We start from the raw sequence: 17,870 nt of genomic DNA, 5'->3' as shown, positions 1-17,870 counted from the left end.
GGTTTTCGGTTCATTGGGATTGTGTAGAATTGAAGTGAATGGGAAAAGGTTTGAGTCCTATGTGATTGTACAGTGTGGGAATGAATAGGAAGGGATTAGGCTTGACTGAGATTACGTACGTTTGGACTGAACGGGGAGGGTGTTGTTTCTGTTGGGATTGCACAGAATACAAATGAATAGGAAGGGTTTGTGTCCATTGGAATTGTCTGGAGTTGGTGTGAACAGGAATGGGATTGGGTCCATTGGGATTGTGTACAGTGTGAGTGACTGGGAAGAAATTGGAGAACATTAGGATTGTGACAAATGGGAGTGAATGGTAGTGTTTTGATCCTTTGGGATTGTACGATGTGGGAGCGAACGTAAAGAGGTTTGGGTGCATTGGGATTATCTGCAGTGGGTATGAATGGGAAGGGGTTTGGGGTCACTGACACTTTGCAGTGTGAGAGATATCACATTTTGGAAATGTGACATTCATTTTCACACCACCGCGAGGTGATGACCTCTCCCATTATTGGGGATGGACGACTGCCCAGTGCGAGATAATTTAAGACACAGGCTTCCCTGCCCTTAGCACTGTCTCGGAGTCGGCTACTGTGAGGCCAGAAAGGAGCAGGAGGAAACACTGCACTGAGGTACGTGTGAAAGGAGCACTGCACTGAACTGGGACAATGTAGGGGAACAACATTGAGGGCAAAGTTATCAGCAGGTAAAGACATGTTAGAAAATATGCAGAGAAAAGCACAGAGGGTTCAGGCTTGCACTATACAGAAAGATAGTTATCGGGCATGAGTTACAGACTAGAAAATATCAAGGGGCTCGGGATGCTCGCAGACTGAATTACAAACACCCGGAATGAGTTGCGGACTGGAATCTAATAAAAGTGCTTGTGGTGGTTTATATCCACACTAACAGATGTTGGGAGTGAGTTACAGACTGCAAGCTTTTCGAGGTGTTCTCTAAAGAATAACAGATACCCAGACGTGAGTTACAGAATGGAAGCTAATTGAGGGGTTCAGTGTGGTTTGTGTACAGAATAACACACACCCGGGAATGAGTGACAGACTGGAATTTAATTGAGGTTTATGTGTATGATAACAGATACCCGGGACTAGGGTACAGACTGGAAGCTGAGCAATGGCTTCGGGGTGCTTTATATACAGAATAACAGATATCCAGGAGTGAGATCCAGACTGGACTCTAATTGAGAGGTTTGGGGTGGTTTACACTTAGATCAGCAGATATCTGGGGGTCAGTTCCTGACTGGAATTTGATCAAGGGGTTTGAGCAGGTTTATGAATGGCATAACAGATACCCAGAAGAGAGTTAGGGACTGGTATCTGATCGAGGGGGTCCAGGATGGTTTATATGCTGAATAACAGATGCTCGAGCGTGAGTTATAGACTGGAATGTATTTGAGGGGCTCAGGGTGATTTATATTTGCGTAACAGATACCTGCGAGTGACTTACAGACTGCAATCTAAGCAGGGAATTTGGTGTGGATTATACATAGATTAACAGACACCCAGGAGTGAGTTATAGCCTGTAATGTAATTGAGGGTTTCAGGCAGGTTTATATGTAGAATAACAGATACCCGGGAGTGAGTTACAGACTGGAATCTAATTGAGGGGCTCGGGGTGGGTTATGTATAGAATTAACAGATACCTGGTAGTTTATATAGAAAGAATAACCAATATCTGGGCTTGGGTTGCAGACTGGTACGTGGTTCATTTGTGTATACAATAACAGATTAGATTAGATTAGATTCCCTACAGTGTGGAAACAGGCCCTTCGGCCCAACAAGTCTACACTGCCCCTTGGAGCACCCCACCCAGACCCATCCCCCTATAACCCACACAGCCCTGAATACTACGGGATATCCAGGAGTTAGTTACTGACTTGATCAGGGGATTCAGGTTGTTTCTCTCGATAGAACAGTAGGTACCTGTGACACGGATGACTGTCTAATAAAGGTGTTTGAGTGAATTCTGTGTGGAATAACAGATAGCCGTGAATGAGTTACACAGTGCAACGTGATTATTATCTGTAATAACAAGGAGCTGGCAATGTGGAAAATAAACAGAATCCCCACAGTGTGGAAACAGGCCCTTCGGCCCAACAAGTCCACACTAAACCTCACAGCATCCTACCCAGACCCATCACCCTATAACCCACCTCATCCACACATCCCTGAACACTATTGGCTATTTAGCATGACCGATCCACCTAACCAGCACATCTTTGGAGTGTGGGACAAAACCAGGGCACCTAGAGGAAACCCACACAGACACAGGAAAACTCTGCACATACAGTCACCCAAGGGTGGAATTGAACCCAGGTCCCTGGTGCTGTAAGCAGCAGTGCTAACCACTGAGCTACTGTGCCACCGAGGCTGACTGTGGTGTAGATTGCACTGTGATCAACGCGTTCAGAATGGTTTAGATATAAAATAACATGTACCCAGGAGAGTGCAACAGTCTGAAATCTAATGGAGGGGCGTGAGGAGGTTTTAAATGAATAATAAAGGTATTTGGGTGTGGTTACAGAGTGAAATCTAATCAAGGAGTTCAGGGGTTTATAACATATATCTGGAGTGTGATACAGTTTGGAATCTAAATGAGGCGTTTAAGGTTTGGTTTTATATAGAATAGCAGGTCCCTGGGACTGAGTTAATGGTTGAGAGTTTAATCAAAGTGTACGAATCATTTTTGCAAAATATTGCACATGCCGGTGAGAGAGGTCCAGACTGGAAATGAATTGAGGTGTTTGAAGAAGTTCGGTAAAGAACAATAAAAGCAAGGGACTGAGTCGCCAACTGAAAATTAGCGGTGGTCTTCGGGGAATTACTCATAAACATTATCAAATTCTGTGAGAGATGTACGAACTTGAATCTAATGGAGAGTTTCAGGAAGGTTTCCTCACTAAAAAACAGACAGTTACAGTGAGATAAAGACTGCAGTCTAATCAAGCGTTGTATTATGTTTACAGTAACGGACACCTGAGAGTGAGTAAGAGACTGGGATTCCAGGAAGTGAGTTACAGAAATTTAATCGAGGGGTTTGGTGTGGTTTGTATACAGAATAACAGTTACCCGGGGCGGGGGAGGTGGGAGGGGGCAGGTAGTGGGGAGTTGTTACAGACTGGATTCTAATCGAGGCATTCTGTACGGTTTACGTAAATAGAATAACAGAAACCCAGGTGTGAGTAAGAGACTGGAATTTAATCAGGAGTTCAGAAAGGTTTCCATGTGGAATAACAGACACCTGGGACAGAGTTACAGAGTGGAATCTAATCGCGGGGTTTGGTGTGAATGATATGTAGAATAACAGACACCAGGGCGTGAGTTACAGGCTGGAATATAATCGAAGGTTTCGGGGTGGCTTATGTAAAGAATAACAGGTTCCTAGGAATGAGTTACTGACTGCAATCTAATCGAGGGGTTCATGGTGGTTTATATACAGTGGAACTGACGCCCGGGAATGATGTACAAATTGGAATCTGATCAAGGATTTGGGTTGGTTTATGCATGGATGAACAGCCACCTGGAAGTGAGTTTCAGGCTGGAATCAAATCAAGGTGTCATCGGAGGTTTATACAATGATCAACAGATGCCTGGTAGTAAGTGACAGACTGGAATCGAATCGAGGAATTCGGGATGGCTTATATATAGAATAACAAATACTGTAGAGTGAGTAACAGCCTGGAACCAATAGTCATAAATCTTATCCCTCAGAATTCTTTCCAAAACCTTGCTGACCTCAGATGTAAGACTGACTGGTCTATAATTTCCAGGGATTTCCCTACTCCCTTTCTTGAAAAGAGGAACAACATTTGCCTCCCTCCAATCTTCTGGTACGACCCTCGTGGAGAGTGAGGAAGCAAAGATCTTCGCCAGCGACTTAGCAACCTCCTTTCTCGCTCCCTGGAGTAACCTAGGATAAATCTGGTCAGGCCCTGGGGATTTATCAATCTTAATGTTCACTAAAATTTCCAGCACATCAACTTCCTCAATCTCGATCTGTTCAAGCCTGTTTTCCTGCTCCTCAAAGTTCTCATTCACAACAAGGTCCCTTTCCTTAGTGAAAACCGAAGCAAAAAACTCATTTAGGGCTTCCCCTATCTGCTCAGACTCCACGCACAAGTTCCCTATGCTATCCCTGATCGGCCCTACCTTCTCCCTGATCATTCTCTTATTCCTCACGTATGAGTAAAATGCCTTCAGGTTCTCCCTAATCCTTCCTGCCAAGCCTTTTTCATGCCCCCTCTTGGCCCTCCTCAGTTCACCTTTGAGCTCCTTCTGAGCAAGGCTGTAATCCTCTAAAGCTGTGCTAGACCCTTGCTTCCTCCACATTACATAAACTGCCTTTTTCTTTTTGATGAGAAGCACCTCTGTTCCCGTCATCCAAGGCTCCTTAAACTTACCCCTTCTTACCTGTCTCAGAGGAACAAATTTATGCATCACTTGCACCAACTGCTCCTTAAACAGCCTCCACATGTCTGTTGTGCCCCTTCTGTGGAACAATTGCTCCCAATCTGTACTTCCTAACTCCTGCCTGATAGCGTCATTGGCAGATGTGCAGGTGAACATCTGCTTAATATGGAAAGTCATCTTGGGGCCCGGGATGGGGGTGAGGGAGGAGGTGTGGGGGCAAGTGAAGCATTTCCTGCGGTTGCAGGGGAAGGTGCTGAGTGTGGTGGGGTTGGAGGGGACTGTGGAGCGGAAAAGGGAGTCACGGAGAGAGTGGTCTCTCCGGAAGGATGACAAAGGTGGGGATGGAAAAATGTCTTGGGTGGTGGGGTCGGATTGTAAATGGCAGAAGTGTCGGAGGATAATGCGTTGTATCCGGAGGTTGGTGGAGTGGTAGGTAAGAACGAGGGGGATCCTCTTGGGGCGGTTGTGGCGGGGGCGGGGTGTGAGGGATGTGTTGCGGGAAATGCAGGAGACACGGTCAAGGGTGTTCTCGATCACTGTGGGGGGAAAATTGCGGTCCTTTAAGAACATGCACATCTGGGATGTGCAGGAGTGGAATGCCTCATCCTGGGAGCAGATGCAGTGGAGGCGGAGGAATTGGGAAAACCCTAACCAGTCCAGCCTGTCTCTGCCTCCCTAACCTGTTCTTCCTCTCACCCATCCCTTCCTCGCACCTCAAGCCGCACCCCCATTTCCCACCACTAACCTTATCCTGCTCCTTGACCTGTCCGTCTTCCCTGGACTGACCTATCCCCTCCCTAACTCCCCACCTATCGTCTCCTCTCCACCTATCTTCTTTTCTCTCCATCTTCGGTCCGCCTCCCCCGTCTCCCTATTTATTCCAGAACCCTCTCCCCAACCCCCTCTCTGATGAAGGGTCTAGGCCCAAAACATCAGCTTTTGTGCTGCTGAGATGCTGCTTGGCCTGCTGTGTTCATCCAGCTCCACACTTTGTTATCATCGGCCATTTGGCGCATCACTCTTGCTCTGCCATCCAACATGATCATGGCTGGTTCCACCATCTCTATTGCCATTTCCTCTCATAACACTTGATCATTGATAGCTTGATCAACTGATCAAATGATCTCTGTCCGAAATATTCTCAAGATCCTCGTCTCCACAACTTTGTGTGGGAGAGAAGTCTCAGTTTGATCACCCTCTAAAGAAATGGAGCTGGTGGCAAGATGGGGCAAAAATTCTCCGAATTCAGTTGGGATCGGATTGAAGGACAGGAGAGCATCAAGGGGCTGAATGGCCTCCAACTGTGCCTATTTCTTCATGTCATCCCCTTCAACAGCATCTTCACCCCCTCTATATCTCTGTCACCACTTCTAGCCCCGTACCCCTCCCTAACTCTGTAAACTGCTCCAGCCCCGTATACCCATTCCTTGTCTCTGTCACATCCTCCAACCTTATACCTACTCCCTATTTCTGTCACCTCCTCAAGCCCCTACAATTCTTCCATATTTCTGTCACCTCTTTCATCCTCTACACCCCTCCCTGTCACTGTCATCTCCTCTTGTCCGTATATCCCTCCCTATCCCTGTTTTCTCTTCTCGCCCCTACACACGCCTGTACGTCTGTAACCTCCTGTAGCCCCTGCACCCCTCCTCTCTATCTTTATAAACCCCTCCAGCTCCTACACCCCTTCCCTATCTCTGTAACCTCCCACGGCTCCTGAACCCCCTCCCTATCTCTGCAACCCCCTCCAGCTCCTCCAACCGTCTCTGTTTCTGTCACCTCCTCAACCCCCTTCACGCCGTCCATTTCTCTGCCACCTCTTACAGCCCCTACATCCCTCTCTATTGCTGTAACCTCAGAGGGAATGATGAGGAAAGGAGATGAGGGGATGAATATTTTTGCTCTGACTGAGACACCAGCTGAAACGGGAACAAGCCAGTGGCAGCTCTTAACTGAGGGTGAGAGCGAGAGAGAGATGAGATCTTGCAGCTGATAATCACACATCTATTTCTGATTTTTGAGATGTTAGTTTGTTGGGCAGCAGCAATTCAAGATTTAATTGGACACGGGGAGGAGGGGGCGAGCATTTTGAGAAAGAGACTGGTCCAAAAACAGTGAATTTTCCTCTTCTCGGCCTTGTCTTACTTGAACTGGGGGAGAATGGAGGCTACAGGCCACGAGGCCTGATATGTTGACAGTGAGGCCCAGGCCTGCCTTATAAGGCCAGGTCAACACGGAAGGACAGGAACTGGACGAGAACTGGGAATAGGCCAATGAGCCTGCTCTGCCATTCAATGTGGTCATGGCTGGTCCCACCATCTCCTGTTCCCACTTCCAGTCGTAACCCTTGATGCTTGATAGCTTGAACAACTTATCGATTGATCTGTATCTGGAATATTCTCAGGTTGACCACCCTTTGAAGAATTGACTCTACATCTCAGTGCTATCCCATGTATATGAGACAATGCCCACTCCCTGGATCTGGACTCCACCCAAAACAGGAGAAACATTCTCCCTTCATATAGTCTGTCCAGCCCTGTTACACAGATTCTCCCTCTCTTCGTTCTGAACTCCCATGAATACAGGCCCAGGAGAACCCACCTCTCCACATGTGACCATCCCAGCATACCTGTAATCAGCCTTGTGAACTTTCACTGCACTTCCTCTGTGGCAAGAATATCTCTTCTCAAGGGGAGGGTGATCAAAACTGCACACAATACTCCAGGAGTGATATCACCAAGTCCCTGTATACCTGCAGGAAGAGATCCCTGCTTCTGAACTCCAGTCCTGTTGCAGTGATGAACTGGGAGATGTGAGTCAGTGTACAGATATCTCCCTGAGAGAGAGAAAGGCGGGTGCTGACACACCAGTCAGTGTCCAGATATTTCCCTGAGAGAGAGAGGGGGTCTGAGAGACACCAGTCGGTGTACAGATATTCCCCCGAAAGAGAGAGGTGTGGGGGGTACTGAGAGACACCAGCCAGTGTACAGATATCTCTCTGAGAGAGAGTGAGGGGGGACTGAGAGACACCAGTCAGTGTACAGATATCTCCCTGAGAGAGAGAGGGGGGACTGAGAGACACCAGTCAGTGTACAGATATCTCCCTGAGAGAGAGAGAGAGAGGGGGGACTGAGAGACACCAGTCAGTGTACAGATATCTCCCTGAGAGAGAGAGAGGAGGGGACTGAGAGACACCAGCCAGTGTGCAGATATCTCCCTGAGAGAGAGAGGGGGGGACTGAGAGACACCAGTCAGTGTACAGATATCTCCCTGAGAGAGAGAGGGGGGGAGACTGAGAGACACCAGTCAGTGTACAGATATCTCCCTGAGAGAGAGAGAGAGAGGGGGGACTGAGAGACACCAGTCAGTGTACAGATATCTCCCCGAGAGAGAGAGAGAGGGGGGACTGAGAGACACCAGTCAGTGTACAGATATCTCCCTGAGAGAGAGAGAGGGGGGACTGAGAGACACCAGTCAGTGTCCAGATATCTCCCTGAGAGAGAGAGAGAGGGGGGACTGAGAGACACCAGTCAGTGTACAGATATCTCCCTGAGAGAGAGGGGGGGGGACTGAGAGACACCAGTCAGTGTACAGATATCTCCCTGAGAGAGAGAGAGGGGGGGGACTGAGAGACACCAGTCAGTGTACAGATATCTCCCTGAGAGAGAGAGAGAGGGGGGACTGAGAGACACCAGTCAGGGTACAGATATCTCCCTGAGAGAGAGAGAGGGGGGGGACTGAGAGACACCAGTCAGTGTACAGATATCTCCCTGAGAGAGAGAGAGAGGGGGGGGACTGAGAGACACCAGTCAGTGTACAGATATCTCCCTGAGAGAGAGAGAGGGGGGGGGGGTACTGAGAGACACCAGTCAGGGTACAGATATCTCCCTGAGAGAGAGAGAGGGGGGACTGAGAGACACCAGTCAGGGTACAGATATCTCCCTGAGAGAGAGAGAGGGGGGGGACTGAGAGACACCAGTCAGTGTACAGATATCTCCCTGAGTGAGAGAGGGGGGGACTGAGAGACACCAGTCAGTGTACAGATATCTCCCTGAGAGAGAGAGGGGGGGACTGAGAGACACCAGTCAGTGTACAGATATCTCCCTAAGAGAGAGCGAGGGGACTGAGAGACACCAGTCAGTGTACAGATATCTCCCTGAGAGAGAGAGAGAGGGGGGACTGAGAGACACCAGTCAGTGTACAGATATCTCCCTGAGAGAGAGAGTGGACATTGAGCAACCATTTCAATGCACTGTGGGATGATGGCAGCTTGTGAGGTGACGCAGATTTTGTTGTGATTGGCCATCTTGCTTGGAGAGTTTGACACATTTGTATTTTATCTGGCTGTAGTTCTGACATTTTTTTGCAAGAACAGTGTATCAGCCTGTCACTTTTACCACTGCTTTATGAACATGACGTGTCACCATTAAACACAGAATCCACATGTGTGTTCCTTCCTGCTATCTGCAGCTAAAGGCAATTTTGAACTTGATTGGCATCACATCCACAAATATCCACCACTGATGCTGAGTCGCAGCAATGTTTGCATTGTCTAAGCTGCACTGCAAATATTAACCATGACTCCTTAGATAGCACTTTTCCAAGCCATGACTACTTCCATTCAGAATGACAGAGGCAGCAGATACATGGGAATACCACCCCCTGCAATTTCCTGTCCAAACCACTCATGCTGACTGAGAAACATATTGCTGTTCCTTCATTGTCGCTGGGTCAAAATCCTGGAAATCCCTATCTCAGGGCATCAACCTGCAGCATATGGACTGCAGCAGTGTCAGAAGGCAGCTCAACACCACCTTCTGAAGGGGGCACCTAGGGACTGGCAAGAAATGCTGGCATGACATTGACACCCATGCATAAACATTTTAAATAGTTGTCAGGTATGTGCACAGTGTGAGTGAAGGTGAAGTGGTTTGGGGTCCAATGGGATTGTACAGTGCCAGGGTGAAGGGAAGGGCTTTCAGTTCATTGCAATTGTGTAGAATGGGAGTGGATGGGAAGGGGTTCCGTTCCTTGGAATGGTGTGGAGTGGGAGTGAACAGGAAGCGGTTTGGGGTCACTGACACTTTGCAGTGTGAGAGATATCACAGTTTGGAAATGTGACATTCATTTTCACACCACCGCGAGGTGATGACCTCTCCCATTATTGGGGATGGACAACTGCCCAGTGCGAGATAATTTAAGACACAGGCTTCCCTGCCCTTAGCACTGTCTCGGAGTCGGCTACTGTGAGGCCAGAAAGGAGCAGGAGGAAACACTGCGCTGAGGTACGTGTGAAAGGAGCACTGCACTGAACTGGGACAATGTAGGGGAACAACACTGAGGGCAAAGTTATCAGCAGGTAAAGACATGTTAGAAAATATGCAGAGAAAAGCACAGAGGGTTCAGGCTTGCACTATACAGAAAGATAGTTATCGGGCATGAGTTACAGACTAGAAAATATCAAGGGGCTCGGGATGCTCGCAGACTGAATTACAAACACCCGGAATGAGTTGCGGACTGGAATCTAATAAAAGTGCTTGTGGTGGTTTATATCCACACTAACAGATGTTGGGAGTGAGTTACAGACTGCAAGCTTTTCGAGGTGTTCTCTAAAGAATAACAGATACCCAGACGTGAGTTACAGAATGGAAGCTAATTGAGGGGTTCAGTGTGGTTTGTGTACAGAATAACACACACCCGGGAATGAGTGACAGACTGGAATTTAATTGAGGTTTATGTGTATGATAACAGATACCCGGGACTAGGGTACAGACTGGAAGCTGAGCAATGGCTTCGGGGTGCTTTATATACAGAATAACAGATATCCAGGAGTGAGATCCAGACTGGACTCTAATTGAGAGGTTTGGGGTGGTTTACACTTAGATCAGCAGATATCTGGGGGTCAGTTCCTGACTGGAATTTGATCAAGGGGTTTGAGCAGGTTTATGAATGGCATAACAGATACCCAGAAGAGAGTTAGGGACTGGAATCTGATCGAGGGGGTCCAGGATGGTTTATATGCTGAATAACAGATGCTCGAGCGTGAGTTATAGACTGGAATGTATTTGAGGGGCTCAGGGTGATTTATATTTGCGTAACAGATACCTGCGAGTGACTTACAGACTGCAATCTAAGCAGGGAATTTGGTGTGGATTATACATAGATTAACAGACACCCAGGAGTGAGTTATAGCCTGTAATGTAATTGAGGGTTTCAGGCAGGTTTATATGTAGAATAACAGATACCCGGGAGTGAGTTACAGACTGGAATCTAATTGAGGGGCTCGGGGTGGGTTATGTATAGAATTAACAGATACCTGGTAGTTTATATAGAAAGAATAACCAATATCTGGGCTTGGGTTGCAGACTGGTACGTGGTTCATTTGTGTATACAATAACAGATTAGATTAGATTAGATTCCCTACAGTGTGGAAACAGGCCCTTCGGCCCAACAAGTCTACACTGCCCCTTGGAGCACCCCACCCAGACCCATCCCCCTATAACCCACACAGCCCTGAATACTACGGGATATCCAGGAGTTAGTTACTGACTTGATCAGGGGATTCAGGTTGTTTCTCTCGATAGAACAGTAGGTACCTGTGACACGGATGACTGTCTAATAAAGGTGTTTGAGTGAATTCTGTGTGGAATAACAGATAGCCGTGAATGAGTTACACAGTGCAACGTGATTATTATCTGTAATAACAAGGAGCTGGCAATGTGGAAAATAAACAGAATCCCCACAGTGTGGAAACAGGCCCTTCGGCCCAACAAGTCCACACTAAACCTCACAGCATCCTACCCAGACCCATCCCCCTATAACCCACCTCATCCACACATCCCTGAACACTTGGCTATTTAGCATGACCGATCCACCTAACTAGCACATCTTTGGAGTGTGGGACAAAACCAGGGCACCTAGAGGAAACCCACACAGACACAGGAAAACTCTGCACATACAGTCACCCAAGGGTGGAATTGAACCCAGGTCCCTGGTGCTGTAAGCAGCAGTGCTAACCACTGAGCTACTGTGCCACCGAGGCTGACTGTGGTGTAGATTGCACTGTGATCAACGCGTTCAGAATGGTTTAGATATAAAATAACATGTACCCAGGAGAGTGCAACAGTCTGAAATCTAATGGAGGGGCGTGAGGAGGTTTTAAATGAATAATAAAGGTATTTGGGTGTGGTTACAGTGTGAAATCTAATCAAGGAGTTCAGGGGTTTATAACATATATCTGGAGTGTGATACAGTTTGGAATCTAAATGAGGCGTTTAAGGTTTGGTTTTATGTGGAATACCAGGTCCCTGGGACTGAGTTAATGGTTGGGAGTTTAGTCAAGGGGTACGCATCATTTTTGCAAAATATAGTGGATGCCTGTGAGAGAAGTACAGATTGGAAATGAATTGAGGTGTTTGAAGGGGGTCATGGGAACTGCAGATGCTGGAGAATCCAAGATAACAAAGTGTGGAGCTGGATGAACACAGCAGGCCAAGCGATATCTTAGGAGCACAAAAGCTGACTTTTTGGGCCGAAGGGTCAAGGGATATAGCTGGCTTATGCATAGATCAGCAGATACCAAGGAGTGAGTTACAGACAGGATTCTGACCAAGGGACTCGGGGAAGTTTATATAAAGATCAGCAGATGCCTGGGACTGAGTATCAGACTGGAATCTGATTGAGGGGTTTGGGCTGGTTAAATCTTGAATAACAGATACCCAAGCGTGAGTAACAGACTGGAACCTAATCAGGGGGTAGTGCTGTTTTATATATAGAATAACAGACATCTGGGAATGAGTGACAAACTGTAATCTAATTGAGAGGTTTGGCTTGGTTTATATACAGAATAACAGATACCCAGGAGGGTTTTACAGACTGGATTCTAATTGAGGCATTCAGTATGATTTATGTCGATAGAATAACAGAAACCCAGGTGTGAGTAAGAGACTGAAATTTAATCAGCAGTTCAGAAAGGTTTCCACATGGAATAACAGACACCTGGGACAGAGTTACAGAGTGGAATCTAATCGCGGGGTTTGGTGTGAGTGATATGTAGAATAACAGACACCCAGGAGTGAGTTACAGGCTGGAATATAATCGAAGGTTTCGGGGTGGTTTATGTACAGAATTACAGATTACTGAGAGTGAATTACAGACTAAAATCTAATCGAGGGGTTTGGCGAGGGGTTATATACAGTGGAACTGATACCCGGGAATGATGTACAAATTGGAATCTGATCAAGGATTTGGGTTGGTTTATGCATGGATGAACAGCCACCTGGAAGTGAGTTTCAGGCTGGAATCAAATCAAGGTGTCATCGGAGTTTTATACAATGATCAACAGATGCCTGGTAGTAAGTGACAGACTGGAATCGAATCGAGGGATTCGGGATGGCTTATATATAGAATAACAAATACTGTAGAGTGAGTAACAGTCTGGAACCTAATCAGGGGCCGCGCTGGTTTACATACAGAGTAACAGCGACACGTGGGTGTGAGTTGCAGATTGGAATTGAATTGCAGTGATTTATGCAGAAAACCATATACATGGGGGACTGAGTTACAGACTGGAAGTTTATTCACATAATAGCACATAGCCAGGAGTGATATAAAAATTGGAATCTGATCGGGGGAATTGGGGGTGGCTTATGCGTAGATCAATAGTATAATATAATAATAATCAATAATATAACAGATACCCTGGGATTGAGTTTGAGTCTGGAATCTAATCAAGGGTATCAGGATTCTTTATAGTATAGAACAACAGATGCCAGGGAGTGAGTGACAGGCTGGATCCTAAGCGAGGGTTCCGGGTGGTTTGTATAAAGATTAACAGATGCTGGGTAATGAATTACAGATTCAAATCCAATTGAGGGGTTTGGGGTGGCTTATGTGCAGAATAACAGATACCCGGGAGCGAGTTCCAGACTGGACTGGATGGTGTCTATAGTGAATAACAGGTACCTGGGATTAATTACATTCTGGAAACTGATCAAGGGGTTTGGGTGGTTAATATAGACAGAACCACAGATGTTCAGGAGTGTGGTACAGATTAGCGTCTAATTGACACGTTTGTGGAATCCTATAAAGATTAACAGATGCCTGGCAGTGAGTGACATATTGGAATCCAGTCAAGGGGCTGCAGTTGTTAGTACAGAAATATGAGAGTGGCTCAGTGTTTAGCACTGCTGCCTCATAGCTCCAGGGACCTTGGTTTGATTCCACCCTCGGGCAACTGTCTGTGTAGGTTTCCTCCAGGTGCTCTGGTTTCCTCCCACAGTCTAAAGATGTGCAGGTGAGGGTGGATTAGCCATGCTAAATTGTCCCGTCGTGCCCAGGGATGTGCAGGTTAGGGAGGATTAGCCATGCTAAATTGTCCCATAGTGCCAAGGGATGTGCAGGTTAGGGTGGATTGATTAGATTAGATTAGATATCCTACAGTGTGGAACAGGCCCTTTGGCCCAACAAGTCCACACTACCCCTTGAAGTATCCCAGCCAGACCCATCCCCCTATAACCCTCACACCCCTGAACACTGTGGGCAATTTAGCATGGCTAACCCACCTAACCTGCACATTTTTGGAATATGGGAGGAAACCGGAGCACCCAGCCGAAACCCACGCAGACACGGGGAGAATGTGCAAACTCCGCACAGATAGTCGCCCGAGACAGGAATTGAACTCGGGTCCCTGGCGCTGTGAGGCTGCAGTGCTAACCACTGAGCCACCGTGCCGCCCATGGGATATTGTCTGGCTGTGTTCAGGGATATGCAGGGAAGGTGGGTTTGCCTTGGGAAATGCAGAGAGATAGGGACAGGGTCGGTGGGATGGATAGTGGTGATGCTGAACATATACAGGAGGCCGGTGATCTTCCTGAAGACCTCGCCCTGGAGAAGGGCCTTCCTTTCAGTGAGATGTTGAGGCCTGCTGGACCTCTGGGCAAAGTTTCCCCAAGGGACATTTCATTGATCATCCCGCCCTGAGCTCCTTCAGCCCCGCCTCCGCCAGCTTGGCGAGGAGAGTTCCAGCATGGTGTTGGTAGTGCTTGGTCTCCCCTCATGACCATCAACCCACCCACACTCGGACCCTGCAGGAGGGAATTACCTCAGTTACAGACGCCAGCTGGGTGGGTGGAAAGCATCCACAGGGGAGGAAAGGGCAGAGGAAAACTGAATATTCGGGGGCGGTCTCCCAGGAGGATACCCCAAGTGAGCCTGAGACCATTGATCCCCCAGACTGGGGAGGAATTCCTCGCAAACGATAGCAGTCTGAGGCCGGTTGCAAAAATGCAAAATGAGAAGTGTGAATTACTGAAATTTGGTGAGGCAAACCAGGCCAGGACTTATACAATATACATTCGAATTCCTAATGTAAGGTAATGGAATTTGAATTCAGTGAAGAATCTAGAATTAGGAATATAATGATGACCATGACACTACTGTCGATCTGACACATTAAGAAAATTAACCTTGGCTGTTTCATGGAAGACAATACACTAGCCTCAATAGCATTGAAATCTTGCACGTTAAGGAACCTCCAGCACCAACTTAAAATAGTATACTACTCTCAACAGCTTATAATTCTGTTAAATGAAGCAGACAAACATTCAAAACCTAGTTAAGATCACATGTTGCTCTTAAAGCTTATAAATCTGCCAAATTAAGCAAACAGGGGTTCAATGCTCTGTTAAAACATCATGATGCTCTTAAAAGCTGATAAATCGGTCAAATTAGGCAAATGAAATAGTGAAGCTCACTTCAGATTGCATACTGCTTTCATCAGGGTTCAAACGTTTTGAATTAGGCAAACAGACATCCAACACCCACTTCAGATGCCATAATGATTTTAAGAGCTCATTGACTTGTCAAATTCAGCAAATCTTCAACATAAGAGTTAATCTGTCTAAATCTGTCACATCGTGCTTGCAGCTGTGCCAATAACTCCTGCCGAGCAGAAAACTCTAGCGGCACTTCAAGTTCAGCTGAGAATTGGTACTTTGATGGAGATCCTTGGCGGTGACAGCCTGTCAGTGTAACTTCTACTTTTTCCTCTTGCAGATCGGCTGTTGGAGGCACAACCGGTGACAAGATGACAGCTGTGCATTTGAAGCCAAGCTGTTTCCTCTTTCTCTGTCTCTTCTTCCAGGGTGCCCTGAGTGCCTGTACAACCGGGCGTGCCCGTGAGTGCCGCAATGCCAACTTTGTGCCAGGGGCCCAGTTGGCGGGTTTGGGCTACGACGTGGTGACCCTTGAGCCCAAGGGCGCCTTTGTGATTGACATGAACACCTGGCAATTCGCCAATGGGAGCTGCATCCTCTGCCACAATGAGCATCTTGGTAATGTGCGCCAGCGGTTGCCTATCTCACTGGTGGACTGGCGTACCCTGAGCTCCTGCCGGCGCTTGCTCTCCAGCCAACTCTACCGCTCGGTTGACAAGCTGGCACAGTCAGCAACCTCTGCCATCACCAATGACTGGCGGGTGGACCTCCATCTCGACGAAACCAAATCAGTGCTGGCCGGTTCCAAGTCTAAGCTGGTGAGTTTTGGTAGCTCCCGCTCCAAGCGCGACCGCTACAGTTTCACCAGTCACCAGTTCCAGTGCCGCTACTACCAGTATCGGGTGAAGGACAAGCCCCTCCTGGCACCTGAATTTGCCCGCTCCCTCTCCAGCCTCCCTCCCAATGGCAAGAAGGACCAGTACAGGAAGCTGGTGGCCACCTACGGCACCCACTACCTCACGTCTGTGGTGCTGGGTGGGCACTTTAAGGATGTGACGGCTATTCAGACATGTGAGGCAGCATCCGAGGGCTACACCATTGAGGAGGTGAAGGACTGCCTGTCGAAAGAGGTCACTTCCACCACGCAGCTGAGGCCAAGTACCCCAGCGAATGACCAGAAATGCTGGCAAATGGCGACTGCTATGAAGAACAGTGACAAGGTCTACCAGGCCTTCAATGACCGGGTAACAGAGTTGACGGGGGGTAAGGTCCAGCAGGGGGCTGACCTTTTCTTCTCCGGGGACAGTTCAGCCTTCTCCCGCTGGATGAACAGTCTGACCTCTAACCCCGGCACGGTTCGCTATGACCTGGTGCCTCTTCACCACCTGCTTCCCAAGAGTGACCCCAGGCGAAAGAACCTGCAGCGCTACATCAGCGACTACATCATGCTCAATGCCCTCTCCAAGCAATGCAAGGTGCGTGCTCCATGCCCCCATGGATCCTACCGCAACCCCCACCAACGCTGTAACTGCGCGTGCCGTGAGAATAATCATGTGGACCGGAATTGTTGCCCCAAGGAGAAGGGGCTGGGCCATCTGGTGGTGACTGTCAAGGAGGGCCGTGACCTCTGGGGGGACGTTTTCACGGCCACTGATGGCTACGTGGTGGTCAGATATGGCCGACAGGAGGCCAGGACCAATGTGATCTCGAACAACAACAATCCCTCGTGGAGCACCACGTTGGACCTGGGTGAGGTCAATGCCAAAAGTGGGCACATGCTGACCATCAAGGTTTGGGACCAGGATACCATCAAATGCGACGATCTCCTGGGGAAATGTGAGGTCAGTGTGACCTCCGGCACCCACAGGAAGGTCTGCTACCTCCAGTATGGCAAGGTGACCTACGATTACACCTTCACCTGTGGCCCCCACCTGGGCGGTGCCACCTGCCAGGCCTATGCGCCCCTCCCTGGCAGCATGGCGTTCACCTCTTACGTGGGCACCACCAACCACACCCTCCACCTCAACACAGTCATGCTCAATCGCTCTGAACCAATATTCCCAGTGGTCTACTTCCCCTAACCCTTGCTCAGATACTGTCATGGCAATATCATAGCAGTATTATGGCCCTCATTTAATATGGGAGGCTGAGTGCCATTAAAATGCAACGCTTTGAAGCTTTTTCCAAACATGGAAGCAGTGTAGCGCACCGCGATGTGAAATGACAACGATAAAGACCATGCTTGTTGCTGTATGCATTTTTATAATTTTACATTTTTTCAATAAATTCAACTCTTTGGCATTTAGCCTGTTTCACATGATCAGTCTTTCTGGGTGCACTTGGTCAGTGAGTTTGTTGCATGGTGTGAGGCTGTATGTTGGAACCGTGCAGAATGGGAGTGGATGGGAAGAGTTTTGGGTCAATTATGATTGTGTAGCCTGAACCCCCTGACCTTGAAAGGCTCTCTGAAGGTATCCCTCTGTTATTGAGAGGTGGCTAAAAGAGCAGGTCAGAGGCTGGGAATACTTCAGTAAGTCACCTCCCTCCTGACTATCCCCTTCTCCCCCCACCAAAAGCTTGTCCCATCATCGACAAGGAAGGTGTGATGGGATAATCCCCACTTGCCCTGGACAGGGGCAGCTGTGACAACACTTAAGCTTGACACCATCCAGGGACAAAGCAGTCCCCAGTGGATTGGCACCACATCCACTCCATCCACCCCCAA

At 48.0% G+C, this 17,870-nt stretch overlaps 1 protein-coding gene across 4 annotated transcripts; it reads left to right on the top strand.

Moving 5' to 3' along the window:
* Positions 1-576: 576 nt before the first annotated feature.
* Positions 577-17,450, top strand: LOC132206010 (perforin-1-like). 4 transcript variants are annotated; one of them, XM_059643096.1, is made up of 2 exons: positions 577-632; positions 15,486-17,450. In XM_059643096.1, the coding sequence occupies exon 2, from the start codon at positions 15,517-15,519 to the stop codon at positions 17,224-17,226; it is 1,710 nt and encodes a 569-aa protein (XP_059499079.1). In that variant the 5' UTR covers positions 577-632; positions 15,486-15,516; the 3' UTR covers positions 17,227-17,450. The 4 variants fall into 4 exon arrangements, with proteins under 4 accessions (XP_059499079.1, XP_059499077.1, XP_059499078.1 ...); XM_059643094.1 differs by lacking the exon at positions 577-632 and adding an exon at positions 9,582-9,715; XM_059643095.1 differs by lacking the exon at positions 577-632 and adding an exon at positions 9,607-9,789.
* Positions 17,451-17,870: the final 420 nt, after the last annotated feature.

This window comes from Stegostoma tigrinum, chromosome 48 (assembly GCF_030684315.1).
Source record: "Stegostoma tigrinum isolate sSteTig4 chromosome 48, sSteTig4.hap1, whole genome shotgun sequence".
Taxonomy (NCBI): domain Eukaryota; kingdom Metazoa; phylum Chordata; class Chondrichthyes; order Orectolobiformes; family Stegostomatidae; genus Stegostoma; species Stegostoma tigrinum.
The sequence above is the reverse complement of the archived record's forward strand: the minus strand, read 5'-3'. Positions and strand labels throughout refer to the sequence as shown.

Bases quoted from the DNA above. Each gene is read 5' to 3' on its own strand.
- LOC132206010 (XM_059643093.1), top strand. From the start codon at position 13,368: ATGGTGTCTATAGTGAATAACAG. The intron at 13,391-15,485 runs GTACCTGGGATT...TTCCTCTTGCAG, and splicing joins GTGTCTATAGTGAATAACAG to ATCGGCTGTTGGAGGCACAA.